Consider the following 16,883-nt stretch of genomic DNA (forward strand, 5'->3'; position numbering starts at 1 on the left):
TCTATACAACTGCAACATTAGACGCCAGCTCTTGTACTCTATACCCCTTCCTATAAAGGCTAGCATACCATAAGCTTTCTTCGCAACCTTCTCCACCTGTACTGCCACCTACAAAGATTTGTGCACTTGCACCCCCCGGTCCCTCCGCGTTGCCATACTCTTAATAGGTCTACCCTTTATCATAAAACTCCCCCCTACATTATTTCTTCCAAAATGCATCACCTTGCGTTTATCAGGGTTAAATTCCATCTGCCATTTATCTGCCCAATATACCAGCCTATCTATATCCTGCCAAGTTGCCTGACATTGCTCCTCACTGTCCGCAAGTCCAGCCATCTTAGTGTCATCTGCAAACTTGCTGATCACACCACGTACTCCCTCTTCCAAGTCATTTATGTATATTACAAATAGAAGAGGTCCCAGTACTGAGCCCTGTGGCACACCACTAATGACAGACCTCCAGCTAGAAAAAGACCCTTCCACTACTACTTTCTGTCTCCTATTACCAAGCCAGTTATCAATCCATCTAGATACCTGTCCTTGTATTCCATGAGCCTTAACCTTTTCAACCAACCTACCATGAGGGACTGTCAAATGCCTTACTGAAATCCATACAGACGACATCAAAGTCAATAATGGTTGGAATGCGAGTCTTAACAGGTAATCAAGTCTTTACAGGTGCAGACAATGCCAGTGGAGAGAAGGTTAAGTACAGGTTAAAGAGGGGTGAATTGTCTCGAGTCAGGACAGTTAGCGAAATTTTGCAAGTTGCGGGAGAGGTTACAGATAGTGTGACATGAACTCAAGATCCTGGTTGAGGCCATGCTCATGTGTGTGGAACTTGACTTCTGCTCAGTGATTCTGCATTGTCGCATGTCCTGAAGGCCATCTTGGAGAATGCTTACCCGAAGATCAGAGGCTGAATGCTCTTGACTGCTGAAGCGTTCCTCGACAGAATTGCAAAAGATGCTGAAAGACGCTTGCGTAAGAACAGGATATGGTGCTCGACTTATCAATAGACAGTTCTGACACGCCATACTGAAAAATTGCACCGAATTCCTCAGAAGACAAACATGGGGCATGGTGGACAGAGTATCCTTCATCGTCCAGTACTTCCCTGGAGCAGAGAAGCTACGACATCTTCTCTGGAACCTTCAACATGTCATCGATGAAGACAAACATCTTGCCAAGGCCATCCCCACACCATCACTACTTGCCTTCAAACAATCACACAACCTCAAACAGACCACTGTCCACAACAAACTACCCAGCCTTCAGGAGAACAGTGACCATGACACCACACAATCCTGTCACAGCACCTCTGCAAGATATGCCGGATCATCAACACGGATGCCACAATTTCATATGAGAATACCATCCATATACTCTTGTGTCTCGGCCAACATTGTCTACCTGATACGCTGCAGGAAAGGATGTCCTGAGGCATGGTACATTGGTGAGACCATGCAGATGCTACGACAACGGATGAATGGACACCACTCAACAATCACCAGGCAGCAGTGTTCCCTTCCTGTCGGGGAACACTTCAGCAGTCAAGGGCATTCCAAGGTGGACTTTAAGATACATGACAATGCAGAATCGCCGAGCAGAAACTGATAGTCAAGTTCCACACACGAGGACAGCCTCAACCGGAATCTTGGTTCATGTCACACTATTTGTAACGCCCACGACTTGCCCGGGTTGTAAAATCTCACTAACTGTCTTGGACAGTTGAGACAATTCACAGCTCTTTAACTTGTGCTTGATTTGATTTGATTTATTATTGTCACATGTGTTAAGATACAATGAAAAGTATTGTTTCTTGCATGCTACACAAACAGAACATACCATTCATAGAGAAGGAAATGAGAGAGTACAGAATGTACTGTTTCGATCATAGCTTGAGTACTTAATCTTCTCTGCTCGCATTGTCTGCACCTGTAAGGGCTTGATTACCTGTTAAGACTCACATTCCAACCATTATCTTGTAAATTGAGCTTGTGTCTATATATGCCCTATTTGTGAACCCAATGCTCCACTCACTTGAAAATGGGGTAGTTCTTGTCATGCGCCAAATGAGTAAAACCAACTCAAATTAACTTAGGGACAAATTAAGAGGGGCAGCCCCCAAAAAGGAAGCGGGGGGTGGAGACGGCCCGAACAGAAACCAAAGTCCAAAGGAAACTTAAAACATTAAATCAAAATGTGGTTGAGGGGGTCTATAAATGCATGCCAGCCCCTGCGGTGCCCAGCGGGCGCAGAATTGATGATGGGGTAGTGCTCTGAAAGCTCTTGCTACCAAATGAGTCTGTTACCTAGAAAAGGCCCAACAGGAGGCCTGTTGGACTTTAACTGGTGTTGTGATACTTCTTACTGTTGCTTTCTGAGATGTTGTGGAAACATAACTTTCAAAAGGGAATATGCTTAAATAAGAAACTTTTGTAGGGCTGTAGGGAAAGGTAAATGCTGTGGATGTGGGAGTCTGAAACAAAAAGAGAGAAAATGCTGGAATACCTCAGCAGGTCTGATCATTCTGATGAAGAGTCATTCAGACTCAAAACATTGGCTCTATTATCTCTGCTCAGATGCTGTCAGACCTCCTGAGATTTTCCAGCATTTTCTGTTTTTGTCCTAATTTTAAAGAGCCCACACAGACTGGGTAAGCGGGCTGGCCTACCGTGCTGCATAGTTATGAAATCTACATCCAAATGTACTCATTTTGGTATATTTTATTGTGGCTTTCTTTTTGGCAAATGGTCAGCCAGAACGGTGTTCCTTTAAGATTTGTTTCACCATAACCTTTGTCTGGCACTTTGTTTGCAACTCCAACATTCTAAAAAGATGCAGCTTCTTTGATTTGATTTACTATTGTCACGTATATTAGTATACATTGAAGCCTATTGTTTCTTGCAGTCTATCGAGATAAAGCATACCTACATAGTGATGGAAAGTAGGGCAAAATGTAGTTTTACCGTCATAACTAGGGTGCAGAGAAAGATCAGGTTGGACGGCTGCGAGCAGAATTGGGGGTAACGAGTGGAGCTCTACAAACAATTGAATATGCAGGGATTGTGACAGGCCACTCCGAGCCCATTCTTCTCCTACGGGGGGGGGGGCGGAATGCAGCGGCGGGCAGAATGTTGCGGCGCTCGCGTTCGGATGACATCAGTTGATGGAATCCTATCGGGCTCGCGCGACTTCCGTTCCGAGCGAGGCAGGCGGCGGCGCGCGAGGGGGCCGGCCGTTGTTTTGCAGCCGATTTAAAAACAAATTGTTTTCGCTATCATCCGGCGAGGGGCAGTTTTTTTTAAAAAAAACCCAAAACACACCATTGCCATCGATGCTACAGCGAGTGTGCCGGACGGGCTCTGTGTGAGGGGTGTGTGTATGTGTGAGCGGCAGGAGGAATGGGTGTCCTCAAACTGACGGAGCAGGTAAGAAAGCCGAGGACCGCGACCGGGGAAGATGGAGGAGGAGGGGATGGAGAATATTGGGGAGGGAGGAGGAGGAGGAAGACCTGCCAACTGGTTCAGGCGCCGAGCCGAAAGGAGAACTGGGCCGGCAATGGAACACGAACATCCCCGATGCCCGGGGCTGGTCTCTGACTCGGACCCCTTCGTTCACCTTCCCTCGGAGCCGGGAGCCAGGGTTACCCCGGAGGGAGGGCTTTTTTTATTGGGAGGGCCGGGGGGAGGGAGTGGGTCCAAGGCAACTCGGCATTTGAGCTGCGTTAACCATCGCGCTTTTATGTAAATCGGCTCTAAATCTGGGCTGGCCGTTGGATCGAGAATAGCTGGTGATATTTTTGATGCATTTTTAAAATATTTCTATTTTTAATGCGGAGCAAGGCTGTGCCATGGTTTTTTTTCTCTTAAGGAAAGGAGCCCTGGGCTGTGTTGCTCTTTTGAGAACTGCCGCTCAGATCCTGCTGGGAATATGAAAATACATTTCACGTATTTCTCCCCGTTTTATGTATAACCTCCTAAATTGAAATAATGCCACTTCCCTATTTGCCATAGTTCAATTAGATTAGTTCTGTCATAAAGATGAAAGCTTCATGAACAATCAGCTGTCGGATCCTTTGGGGGGGAATGAAGGGTGCAGGAAACAATTGTTTTAAAATGTTTTTCGTCCTCTTTTACATATCTTGACAATTAATGTTTTCCCTGAGATAATTGTTTATTGATATGTCAATGTAAAATGTTTGCTTCAGTATGTGAGAAAAGAACAATGATAAATTCTTGAATATTATCCTTCCCCTTTGCACGACGCTAAAATGTCAGTTACGTTTTAGATGCAGAATGTCAGTAATTTGTTTCATCTTGACTTCCTCTTTTAAAATATTGCGAAGACTGAGATGCGTAGTTTTTAGCATTTTAATCCTGCAAGCGGAAGGAGCTGCAGTGGGGAGGTTATAGTACTTGAGACATATAATTTAGAAATAGTTATATCTGTTCTTTTTTAAAAAAAACATTTTTGTTTACGTTTATGTTACGTTTCAATGTAAGCTTTGTAACAATGTTAGATAGTTGGACAGGAGTTGGAGCAAATTGTCTGTCTTGTGCTTCGAATTTGACATTTAGATTAATTTTCGTTTTGCTTGCAGATTATTGTAGGAGATCTCATGTTAGTGAGAGTAGTCCTTTGTAAATTACTTTTTGCGTTGTCTGCCCTTAGTGCAAATCGCACTGTAAGCAAATACTGCCGATAACTGATCAGAAATACATCGGCATTGTAAGTGATGGGAAGCCTTTGTGGGCTGCAAAATTGAAATCGGGCTTATTCACGATCCATGACTCCATGAATAAGATTAAATACATTTAATACATGCTGAATATTTGGAAATTTATAGAAAATGCTTAATCACTAATAGAATTATCAAACTTCAAATGGTTAAAAGTATTTATTCTTTGGACACGTAGGGAATGCACAGCTCTGTTGAATGCAATCAGCGTGCACCTCGTTTCACTTGGCTTTGCTTTACGTGCATAAAACTTCAGACATGCCAGTAGGAAATAAACTATGACCATGGAAATCAGTGGAATGTGGCAACCCTATGCATGGGCAATAGAATGCCGTGTCCCAGTTGCCCACCACTAAATTAGAAGCAGGAGTAGGCCACTTGGCTCCTCCAACCTGCTCTGCCATTCAATAAGATCATTGCTGAGCTAATTTTAGCCTCCACTTCACATTCCTGCCTAGCCCCACCTTCCATAACCTTTCACTCCCTTGCTTGTCAAGAATCCATCTACTTCTGCCTTAACTATATTCAAAGACTGCCTCAAGCACCGTTTTGAAGAAAAGAATTCCAGTCTGTCAACTCTATGGACAGTTTTTGTCTGAAGTCGGGGTCACCGATTTTTGAACCATAGAAAATTACAGCTCAGAAACAGACCTTTTGGCCCTTGTCTGTGCCGAACCATTTTTTTGCCTAGTCCCACTGACCTGCACTTGGACCATATCCCTCTCACCCACGAACCCGTGCAAGTTTTACTTAAATGTTAAAAGTGAACCCCGCATTTACCACTTTATCCAGCAGCTCATTCCACACTCCCGCCACTCTCTGCGTGAAGAAGCCCCCCCCTAATATTCCCTTTAAACTTTTCTCCTTTTACCCTTAACCCATGCCCTCTGGTTTTTTTTCTCCCCTAGCCTCAGTGGAAAAAGCCTGCTTGCATTCACTCTATCTATACCCATCAAAATCTTGTACACCGCTATCAAATCTCCCCTCATTCTTCTACGCTCCAGGGACTAACCTATTCAATCTCAAGCTTCTCAAGTCCCGGCAACATCCTCATGAACCTTCTCTGCACTCTTTCAACCTTATTTACATCCTTCCTGTAACTAGGTGACCAAAACTGTACACTACTCTAAATTCGGCCTCACCAATGCCTTATACAACCTTACCATAACACTCCAACTTTTATACTTGATACTCCGATTTATAAAGGCCAGTGTACCAAAAGCACTCTTTACGACCCTATCCACCTGTGATGCCACTTTTAGGGAATTCTGTACCTGTATTCCCAGATCCCTCTGTTCAACTGCACTCTTCAGAGTCCTACCATTTATTCTGTACGTTCTACTATGGTTTGTCCTTCCAAAGTGCAATACCTCACACTTGTCTGCGTTAAATTCCATTTGCCATTTTTCAGCCCATTTTTCTAGTTGGTCCAAATTCAAGCTTTGAAAACCTTCCTCACTGTCCACTACACCTCCAATCTTTGTATCATCAGCAAATTTGCTGATCCAATTTACCACATTACCATCCAGATCATTGATATAGATGACAAACAACAATGGACACAACACCAATTCCTGAGGCACACCACTCGTCACAGGCCTCCAGTCAGAGAAGCAATCCCCCACAGCCGTTCTCTGGCTTCTTCCATTGAGGCCAGAACTCTCCATTCACCTGACGAAGAGGGTAACCCCTCGAAAGCTTGCGAGTATATTATCAAATAAATAGGTTGGACTAAAACCTGGTGTTGTCAGACTTTTTACTGTGTTTACGCCAGTCCAACGCCGGCATACCCACATCATTCTTCCATTGAGCCAGTGTCTAATCCAATTTACTACCTCCCTATGTATACCTAAATTTACTATCTCCCCATGTATACCATGTAAACAATGGCTCCAAGTTGTAGATTCCCCCACAGAGGGAACACATTTTCCACATCCACCCTGTCAAATCTCCTCAGGATCTTGTATGTTTCAGTCAAGTTGCCTTTTCTTCTTGTAAACTTCAGCGGTTACAAGCTGACACTACTTGGCATTTCATCATAAGACAACCTATCAATTCCTGGTATTGAGTAAAACTTCTCTGAATTGTTTCCAATGTATTTGCATCTTTCCTTAAGTAAGGAGACCAGGACTGTACACAAGTTGCTTATTCTTGTACTCTATTCTCCTTGCAATAAACTGTAACATTATATTAGCTTTGGTGATTACTTGCTGCAACTGCATACTGATCTTTTGCAATTTGTGCTCTGGGTCACCCAAATCCCTCTGACAACTTAGATAATATGCTTTTTATTCGTTCTACCAAAAAGAATAACCTCATACTTTCCCACATTGTTCTTCATTTTGCCAGATCGTAGCCCACTTGCTGAAAAGTATCTATAGGATTTTATGGTCTGTGTTCCCTTCACAAGTTATTTTTCTACCCATCCTTTGTCATCAGCAAATTTAGCAACTATATCATCCTTCATCCATATAATTTATATAAATTGTAAAAAGTTGAGGTCTCAGCACTGATGGAGGCATGGTGGCACTGCTGTGTCACAGTGCCAGGGACCCAGGTGCGATTCCTGGTTTGGGTTACTGTCTGTGTGGAGTTTGCACATTCTCCCCCTGTCTGCGTGGATTTCCTCTGGGTGCTCCAGTTTCCTCCCACAGTCCAAAGATATGTGGATTAGGTGGATTGGCCATGCTAAATTGCCTGTTAGCCAATCCCCCACACACTAAAGTAAATGCAAGAGGTTATGGGGATAGGGCCTGGGTGGGATTGTGTTTGGTGCAAAATCAATGGCCAAATGGCCTACTTCTGCACTGTAGGATTCTGTTTCTATGATTCTGTCTATCCCTGTAGCACAGAACTTGTCACATCCTGCCAATCAGAAAATTAACCGTTTATGCCTACTTTGTTTCCTGTTATTTCACTAATCTTCTATCCATGCCAATATTCTACCCTACACCATAAGCCTTTTATTTTCTGCAATAACCTTTTATGTGACACCTTATCAAATGCTTTCTAGAAATGAGTATGGTGCATCCACTGGTTCCCCTTCAACTGCAGCACCTGCTCCTATTTCAAAGACCTCTAAATTGGTAAACATGATTTCTCTTTCAGAAAACCGTGTTGACTCTGCCTGATTGCTCTGCTTTGAATTTTTCCAATTACTCTACCAAAATGTCTTTAATAATAGCCCTTTGGCACTGTGCCCAGGCAGCATGGTAGCACAGTGGCTAGCATTGCTGCCTCACAGCGCCAGGGACTTGGGTTCAATTCTGGCCTGAGTAACGATCTGTGTGGAGTTTGCATTCTCCCTGTGGCTGCGTGGTTTCCTCCAGGTGCTCCGATTTCCTCCCACAGTTCAGAGATGTGCGGGTTAGGTTGTTCATGCTAAATTACCCCGTAGTGTCCCAAGATAAGTAAGTTCGGGGGATTGTCAGAGTAAATACATGGGTTTACGGGGCTAGGGGCTAGGTGAGATTGTTGTTAGTGCAAGCTCGATGGGCCAAATGGCGTCCCCCTGCACTGTAGGGATTCCACGTTAACCTAAGCGGTTTATAGTTTCTACTTTCGATCTGTCTCCCTTTTTGAATAAAACATTACTGGAACAATCCCCAAAGCTAGTGAATTTTGGAACATTGAAACGAACACGTCAATTATCACACCAGCTGCATCTTTTAAGACCCTAGGGTGAAACCCAACAAGACCAATGGACTTGTCAATCTGCAGTACCAGCAATTTGCTCGTGATTGTAATTTTCTTGATTTTTCTCCCTCCCTTATAATCCTGGTTTTCAGTAATTTTTAGGATTTTACTTGTGCCCTCTCTTGTGAAGACAGATGCAAAATATTTATGCAATTCATCTGCCATATTTGTTGCATTATTAATTCCTGCAATTTACCTTCTACATGACCAACACTCACTTTAACTTTATTTTTAAAATATCTATAAAACCTTTCACTATCTGACTTTATATTTCCAGTTTTCTCTTGTGCTCTACTTTTTTCTCCTTGTTAATCTTTTGATCGTTCTTTGAGGTTTTTATATTGTATCTAATCTTCCATCATTCACCTTTGTGCAATAACACTAGTTGCAGCATGGTTTAGGTGTAGATCAACCCAATGCTATGGCCCCACTTTCCCCAGTACTGGTGCCAGTGACACACAAACTGGAACGACTCTTCTATCAATTTTTGAGTCACATGTTTATCCCATTAATTTTTTTGTACCCTATGCCAATTTTCACATGGCTCAGATAACACTCTGGAGATTCCAACCTTTTGAGGTTCTACTTAATTTGGTGGCTGGCTAGCTCCTCATCATCTCTGTGCAAAACTTCTTTCCTAGTCCCTACATGTAGAATGGCAATTGGATCTACCCGCCCCCCTGCAGGTTCCTCTCCAGTCCTGAGCAGATGTCCTGAGCGCTGGCAGCAGGCAGGCGACACAGCTGACTGGACATTTGCTCTTTGTTGCAGGGATGAGTGTCAGCTTTCCTCACTGTACTATCGCCATATTCCATTTTGCTTCCCTGCTTGAATGTATTCCTGTGCCATGATTAGTTTGCTCATGCAAACAAACAGTGAACTCCAAACCTATTGGACAATTGCAGAGGTTGACACTCTTGCCTCCAGGTCCATTTACCTGCCTCACTCGCAGGCACACCCTCCTGTTCCTGAGCACTGACCAAATCAAAAGACCCGATCCTAAATGGTGTGACTGTCTCCTGGAACAAAGCATTCAGTTAACTTTACCCCTCCTTGATGTATCGCACTGTCTGTCTTTCAGCATATAGTTCAATGACTCTGCGCCAAAGCTTCTTGAGCCATGATCTGCAGACATGTTTGCCCTAGATCACACTGGCATCAGGAGCTCCCACATGCTAAAGCTTTGACGTCGCCACTAATTCTGTCATCCTATTGTTTTAATTACTTTGTGATATTCACTTATGTGGCCTTTTTATATATGTTATGAGCTGTACCATCAATTCCTGTACTATTCTAAACTTTAGTTTTGGAATAGGGTTTAGAAGTGTGGCACAATGGTTAGCACTGCTACTTCAGTGTTAGGGATACAGGTTCAATCCTGGTCCCAGGGTCTCTGTCTGGAGTTTGCATATTTTCCCTGTGTCTGCATGGACTTCCTGCAGATTCTCCAGTTTCCTCCTACAGTCCAAAGATATGCAGTTAGGTGTATTGGCCATGCTAAATAGCCACTTAGTGTCCTAGATGTGTACGTTAGATGGATTAGTTCTGGTAAATGTGTGGGTTTATTGGGAAAGGGCCTGGATAAGGTACTCTGTCAGAGTCAGTGCAGACTCGATGGGCCGAATGGCCTCCTGCGCTGTAGACATTCTACGATTCCTGGGACTGAAACAGACCTCAACCCCTTACCAGATATGCAGCAAAACAGCTAGCTCCTTTCCCTGCAGAATAATTACCAATTGTACAATAGATTCGAAGAATCCTTTAAAGGCAAGAAAGGTTTAAAAAAAAAGTTAAAGAAAATGAGCACCTCCTTTCTTGTTCCCCCCACCCCTTACTGAATTCCTCCACTTCTCAAACTCTCAGCATGCATTGAGTTCCTCAGCTTACTTGCTTTATTTTTGAGGTAAATTGTTTAAAAGGCATTACCAACAAATTTAATGTGTAAATTTTCTATAAATATGGTCAGTCATATACACGTTTGTAATGCAAAGTTTGACAGCTTTATGCACTTTTCTGCAATGCGGTAAGGATTTCCTCCTATCGATTGGTACAATCAAATCAATAATAGTAGAAAATGCATGACCCACTCAGCTGGTCAGACAGTACCTGTGGAGATAAACGCATGGATTAATATTTTGAATTTGGGGCCCTTGGCAAAATGCTTTAATAGATCATAGAATCCTTGTAGTGCAGAAGGCCATTTGACCCATTGAATCGGTACCAATAAGAATCCCACCCATGACCTATTCCCATAACCCCACACATCTATCCTGTTGATTCCCTCTAACACTTGGGTCAATTCAGTATGGCCAACCTACCTACCTCGCACACCTTTGGTCTGTGGGAGGAAACCGAAGCATCCGGACACCCATGCAGACACGGAGAGAACATGCAGACTCCGCACAGGACTGGAGGCTGGATCCATCTCTGAAATGTTTGCTATCTGTTTTCTCTACAAATTCTGTTTGACCTTAGTGTTTCCAGTAATCTCTGGTTTTTGTGTCAGTTTTTCAGTGTTTGATATAAACAAAGCAGGTATCTGCAAGCAAATTCTTACTAGTAAAAAAAGAAAAAATGCATTTGTAGAATGGCATATCCTGAGATTGTGCAAGTCAAAGTGTCTCAACCAATTAAGTGCTTTTGAAATCATTGTACTGCAAGAAACTGCAGCAGCCAGTTTATGCACAGCAAGATACCTCAAACAATATTGAGGAACCTGAACAATTCGCTTGTTTTAAGAGCCTAAAGCTTTTATTAGGTTTACCTTCCATGAATGTTAACTGTTACCAACTGTTCCTTGTCTGTACATGGAGTGGTGGTTTGAGCTTTGGAGCATATGCTTGTAGTCCATCTTTATAAAATCAGTCTTTTGAGAACAAAAGAAAGGAATTCTGAAAATTGGTAGTCTTTAATGTTCCATGATTTTACTTAAATTTTCAGATGCATTTAAAAGCATCATGTGATAAATGATTTTTATATTCCTAAATTTTCTTGCTAACTTTCTAACTCCAGTAAGGAGATGTAGAATGATCAATCCTTTACTATTGGCAACAACACATTTCAGTGGTTACTGGTTTTGCCTTTTTTTATTTTAAATCTTCCCTGTGCAAAGTGCTTGGCTGCTTCTCAGCACCTTTTTTATTGTTAATATGGGTATTGTTCTGATATAACTTTTGGCACTGGGTGCAAACACAAAACTCTGGAGCCATAAACAAACAGGATTCCCACTTCAGCTCAATTGGCAATCTGGGCCCAAACTGCATTCTAATTGTGCTAGTTTTCTGAATTGATTTTATTTTTGCTCAAGTTGCTGTATATTTGCAAATAACCAGAAGTAAAATCTTACATGGACTGGTGTAATTAGGCAGCATTTCAGAAGGCAATTGCTTATTTTTAGAGTATTTATAAAAATCCTTGTATAGTGTGTGGACCCCAAATTGCAAAAATCCAAGAGGCTTCTCCTTTATTTTAACCTTTGCTTCAAAAACCTAGTAGGTCAAAGTAGGGGAAAGTATTGAGTTTTGAGTTAGAAAGGAAATTCTTTATTTCTTCAATGTAGGTGGGATTAAATTTGATGTGTGAGTGTCTTTTACCTATTTGATTTGGGAGGGGCAAAACTTGCAACAAGAAATGAGTTGAAGTACAAAAGCAAATAAGTCTAATTCACACCTAGTATCATTTATTAATTAGGACATTTGCTTGCAGTTGACAGCTGAAAGACACAAATGTGCATAGCCAGAAATCAATAAAAGAGCACCAGCTACCTTTTTAAAATGTTGCTAAGACATTTGATTCCAAATAGTAATTTGGTAGTAGAGAACAGAGTTTGTTCTTAATATCACAGTGTGATATATGAACTTCAGTGGGATGTGTGCCTAGTATCACAATGCCAAAGACTGGTGGGTCACATCATGTCCCACCTGCTGTTCATAATGGGCAAGCACCAATATGTGCATGCAAAACTCAAAACACAATCCAACATTAGATATGATCATTTGATTAGACAACATTTGCTTAATGATCCTCTGTGTGCGAAGAATTATGCTGATGGCCAACTTAGATTGTCACCCAGGCGCGGGGTGTGCCACATTTGTGTGTACTGAAAGTTACCCACATTAATATATAGGACCCTGTTCTTTGCACACGGAACATTTATGCACATTGTGCCTGTTTCAGCTAAACAGAATAAGTGACAGCCGTTTGCTGAATATTTTCTCAAGGCAATGTCTTGACCAATCGGTCAAAGTGCCTGGTTTAAATTTCAAACAATGCTTGGCAGTTAACTGTCAGTCATATGGTGCATTCTCCATGTCAACACCTCAACCAATCAGAATCTACTTGCCAACCAATCTGCACTTTCTTCTCATTTCAGTGTAACTTGTTTTCCCTTGATTGGTGTGCTTGCAAAGTGTCCCTGATGAGTGAAAGATAAAAATCTTTGTCTCTTTTTTTCAGAAATACATTCTATTCCCCATGCCGTGCCCTTCTGTCACCAACATGATAACGGTGTCAAATTGTTTTTCCACTCCCATTTGTACAAAACCCCTGATTCACTTTCCAGAATTTGACACTGCATGATTCTCACTCAGCAGTAATGATAAATCCAGTGACCTTCAAATCTCATCTTCTTTGCATTTTGACAATCCCTAGGGCCCTCATCCTAGTCCTGCCAAACCCCAGGGTCATCCCCCAAAGTCACCAAGCTGTGGACTCACATCACAAAGAGGTAAACCTCATTGCTCTTCCCAGGAATTGCTAAGCACCAGATGTCTACCTTGAATTATGCATTTTACCTGCCACTTTGTTCATTCTGCACTTTAAAACTGGTAAGGGGTTAAAAATAGGGTGGGTAAAGGATACAAAAAAAGTTGCAATTTTTACAGAATTGTGGAATTAATTTCCAAAGCATCAGTAAAATCCCCTACTATTCCTTAAAAATTCTCAGTCAGTGCTCCCTATAATCCCTGTGTAACACCCCATTCTATAAAACTGCAAATCATCTACATCACTGAGAAATACCATGGGTGGCATACATGTATTCTTTTGCTGGTATAAGGAAATGACTTGCACTAATATAGTGCTTTTCAGTGGATGTCTCAATGCTTAACGGTCAGTGAAGTACTTTTGAAATGTAGTCATTTATAATATAGACTTGCGCAAAATCCCACAAACAATATTGTGATAAATACCAGATAACCTGGTTTTTGTGATGTTGATTGAGGGATAAATATTGGTTAGGGTACCTAAATAATAGGGGATCTTTTATGTCAATGGGCCTTCGTTTATCACTTCTTCCAAAAGATGACACCTCCAGCAATAGAACATTACAGCGCAGAACAGGCCCTTCGGCCCACGATGTTGCGCCGACCAACTGACTCACTAAACTAAACCAATCCCTTTTCGTCCATAAACCTATCCACAGATCTCTTAAACGCCCCCAAACTAGGCGCATTTACAACCGCAGCAGGCAGGGCATTCCAATCCCTCACCACCCTCTGGGTAAAGAACCTACCCCTGACATCCGTCCTATAACTACCACCCCTTAATTTAAAGCCATGCCCCCTCGTGCTAGCATTCTCCATCCGAGGAAAAAGGCTATCACTATCCACCCTATCTAAACCTCTAATCATCTTATATGTTTCAATAAGATCACCTCTTAGCCTCCTTCTTTCCAGCGAAAACAACCCCAAATCCCTCAGTCTCTCCTCATATGACCTCCCCTCCATACCAGGCAACATCCTGGTAAACCTCCTCTGCACCCTCTCCAAAGCCTCCACGTCCTTCCTGTAATGTGGGGACCAGAACTGCACACAGTACTCCAAGTGCGGCCGCACCAGAGTTGTGTACAGTTGCAACATGACGCTGCGACTCCTAAATTCAATCGCCCTACCAATAAACGCCAAGACACCGTATGCCTTCTTAACTACCTTATCTACTTGATTCCCAACTTTCAGGGACCTATGTACACATACACCTAGATCCCTCTGCTCCTCCACACTATTCAAAGTCCTCCCGTTAGCCCTATACTGAACACATCTGTTACTCCTACCGAAATGAATTACCTCACACTTCTCCGCATTAAACTCCATCCGCCACCTCGCGGCCCAGCTCTGCAACCTGTCGAAGTCACCCTGCAAACTATGACACCCTTCCTCACAATCTACCACACCACCGACTTTGGTGTCATCAGCAAACTTAATAATCCACCCAACTATACCCTCATCCAGATCATTAATAAAAATTACAAACAGCAGTGGCCCCAAAACAGATCCCTGAGGCACGCCGCTCGTAACCGAACTCCATGACGAATATTCACCATCAACCACCACCCTCTGTCTCCTATCTGCCAGCCAATTCCTGATCCAAGTACCTAGATTACCCCCAATCCCATACATCTGCATTTTCTGCAGAAGCCCACCATGGTGAACCTTATCAAATGCCTTACTAAAATCCATATATACCACGTCAACTGCCTTACCCCTATCCACCTCTTTGGTCACTTTCTCAAAGAACTTAGTTCTTTAGTTCTTTGAGCAATGCTGTGCTCCCTTAGTACTGCCTTGATTTTAATGCTCAAGCCTTGGAATGTGGCTTGAATTTGGGACTTTGACTTGGTGAGAGTGCTACCAATTGAACCACAAGTGACACTGACAGTTAATATAGACTGTTCTGAGATGTTGAAAAGAAAATTATTGAAGTGTGTTCTACATTTCCATAGTTATTTAAGTTTGATGGTGAGGCCCACGCTGAAGGAATATTTCAAAATGGAAAAATCTAGTATGATTGAGCCTTGATTATTGCATTTATAAAAAAAATTAGTACCGGATTTTAGAAACCTTGCGCCTTGACGTTGATGCAGTGCAAGGTTTCCCAAATAGCCAACATATGTCTTTGAAATGGAGTTTGCAGAGCAGCTGTTCTTGGTTGTTCCAGGAATAGTCTGCTGAGGCATTTTTTTATCTCTCTCAACTGCAGTACAGGGGTTGCATTTATAAAAATTGGGTAATTAAAGTGCTTTGGATAATATTGCTTTTTATCCTGTTTCATAGAATCACAGAATCCTATAGTGCAGAAGGAGGCCATTCGGCCCATTGAGTCTGCACCGACCACAAACCTAACCAGGCCTTATTCCCATAACCTCATACATTTATCTTTACTCGCCCCCCCCCCCCCCCACCCCGCCCCCCTTACACTAAGGGGCAATTTAACATGGCCAATCCACCTAATCCGCACATATTTGAACTGTGGGAGAAAACCAGAGCGCCTGGAGGAAACCCATGCAGACGCAGGGAGAATATGGAAACTCCACACAGATAGTGACCCAAGCTGTGAATTGAACCCCGGTTGCTAGTGCTGTGAGGCAGCAGTGCTAACCACTATGCCACTGTGCTTCCCCACTTTCCCCTTCTGTCTTCAAATAATAACACCATATCACTTTTTAAGGGACAGTAGTTAGAAACCAGTTCATCATTTCCCCCCCCACCTCCCTCCAACGAAGTCATTCCTTTATGGATCAGTACCTGAAGGCTGCATACTATTTTCCGTCTCTGAGAGTGGCTTAAATTGGGATCTCATTTTAAAAAAATTCAGTGAAATGTGGTGATAGGACTGTAATTATTCAATTGTTACGCTGCTTGAATTTGTCTCAGAGGAATGAAAAGATTGATGGAAAATGGTTGGATGAGTTGCTCAAGGAATTTTGGGGATTAGACATATGAAAATAAATATGGCCACTAAACATGAATTTCTGCAACAAAAACAGAAAATGGCCTGACATAGGGTCATCCTGACTTGAAACATGGGCTCTTATTCTCTGTCCACAATTACTGTCAGACTTCCTGCGGTTTTCCAACATTTTGTTTTTTGTTTCAGATTCCAGCATCTGTAGTATTTTGCTTTTATCTGAATTCTTGCATGTAACTCTGAAATGTTTATGCATCTCTCTGTATTCTTTAAATAAAACACATTATATGTCATGGCTTGATTGTTTCATTCTACTATTAATGCTCTAAGTGTCCATGGTTTTATTTTTCCATTTAGTTTGGAAGTGTCTCTATCAATTGGGCATGTTCAACTGATACTAATATCTCAAACCTACAACAAAGCATTAATTTTGTAGAAAGCTATTTATTGCTCATTTTAATGTGCCATGTATGCTCAGGTACTGGCAAACCATGTAGGATATTGTTCCTTTGTGGCTGTAGTAGTAAAACAAGATGAACAAATTTTGTTATGGTTCAGTGGCACAGTGGTTAGCAATGCTGCCTCAGTGCTCAGGATCCAGGTTCAATTCTCGGCTTGGGTCATTGTGTGCGTGGAATTAGCACATTCTCCCCATGTCTGTGTAGGTTTCTTCTAGCTCCTCGGTTTCCTTCCACAATAAACATCAATATTCTATTTGCCTTCCTAATGAGTTGCTTTACCTGCATTATAACATTGTAAT

The 16,883-nt window shown here is 42.3% G+C and overlaps 1 protein-coding gene across 7 annotated transcripts in view; it reads left to right on the plus strand.

Annotated features, from left to right (window-relative positions):
- Positions 1-3,221: 3,221 nt before the first annotated feature.
- Positions 3,222-16,883, plus strand: part of LOC145349995 (serine/threonine-protein phosphatase 6 regulatory ankyrin repeat subunit C-like) — a 239,820-nt gene continuing 226,158 nt past the window's right edge. For all 7 annotated transcript variants that reach the window (XM_080198786.1, XM_080198792.1, XM_080198791.1 and 4 more), the window contains exon 1: positions 3,222-3,434. In XM_080198786.1, the coding sequence (XP_080054912.1) occupies positions 3,408-3,434 (27 nt within the window). In that variant the 5' untranslated portion in view covers positions 3,222-3,407. The remainder of the gene's footprint in view (positions 3,435-16,883) is intronic.

This window comes from Carcharhinus amblyrhynchos, chromosome 11 (genome assembly GCF_965287045.1).
Source record: "Carcharhinus amblyrhynchos chromosome 11, sCarAmb.v2.hapA, whole genome shotgun sequence".
Taxonomy (NCBI): Eukaryota; Metazoa; Chordata; class Chondrichthyes; order Carcharhiniformes; family Carcharhinidae; genus Carcharhinus; species Carcharhinus amblyrhynchos.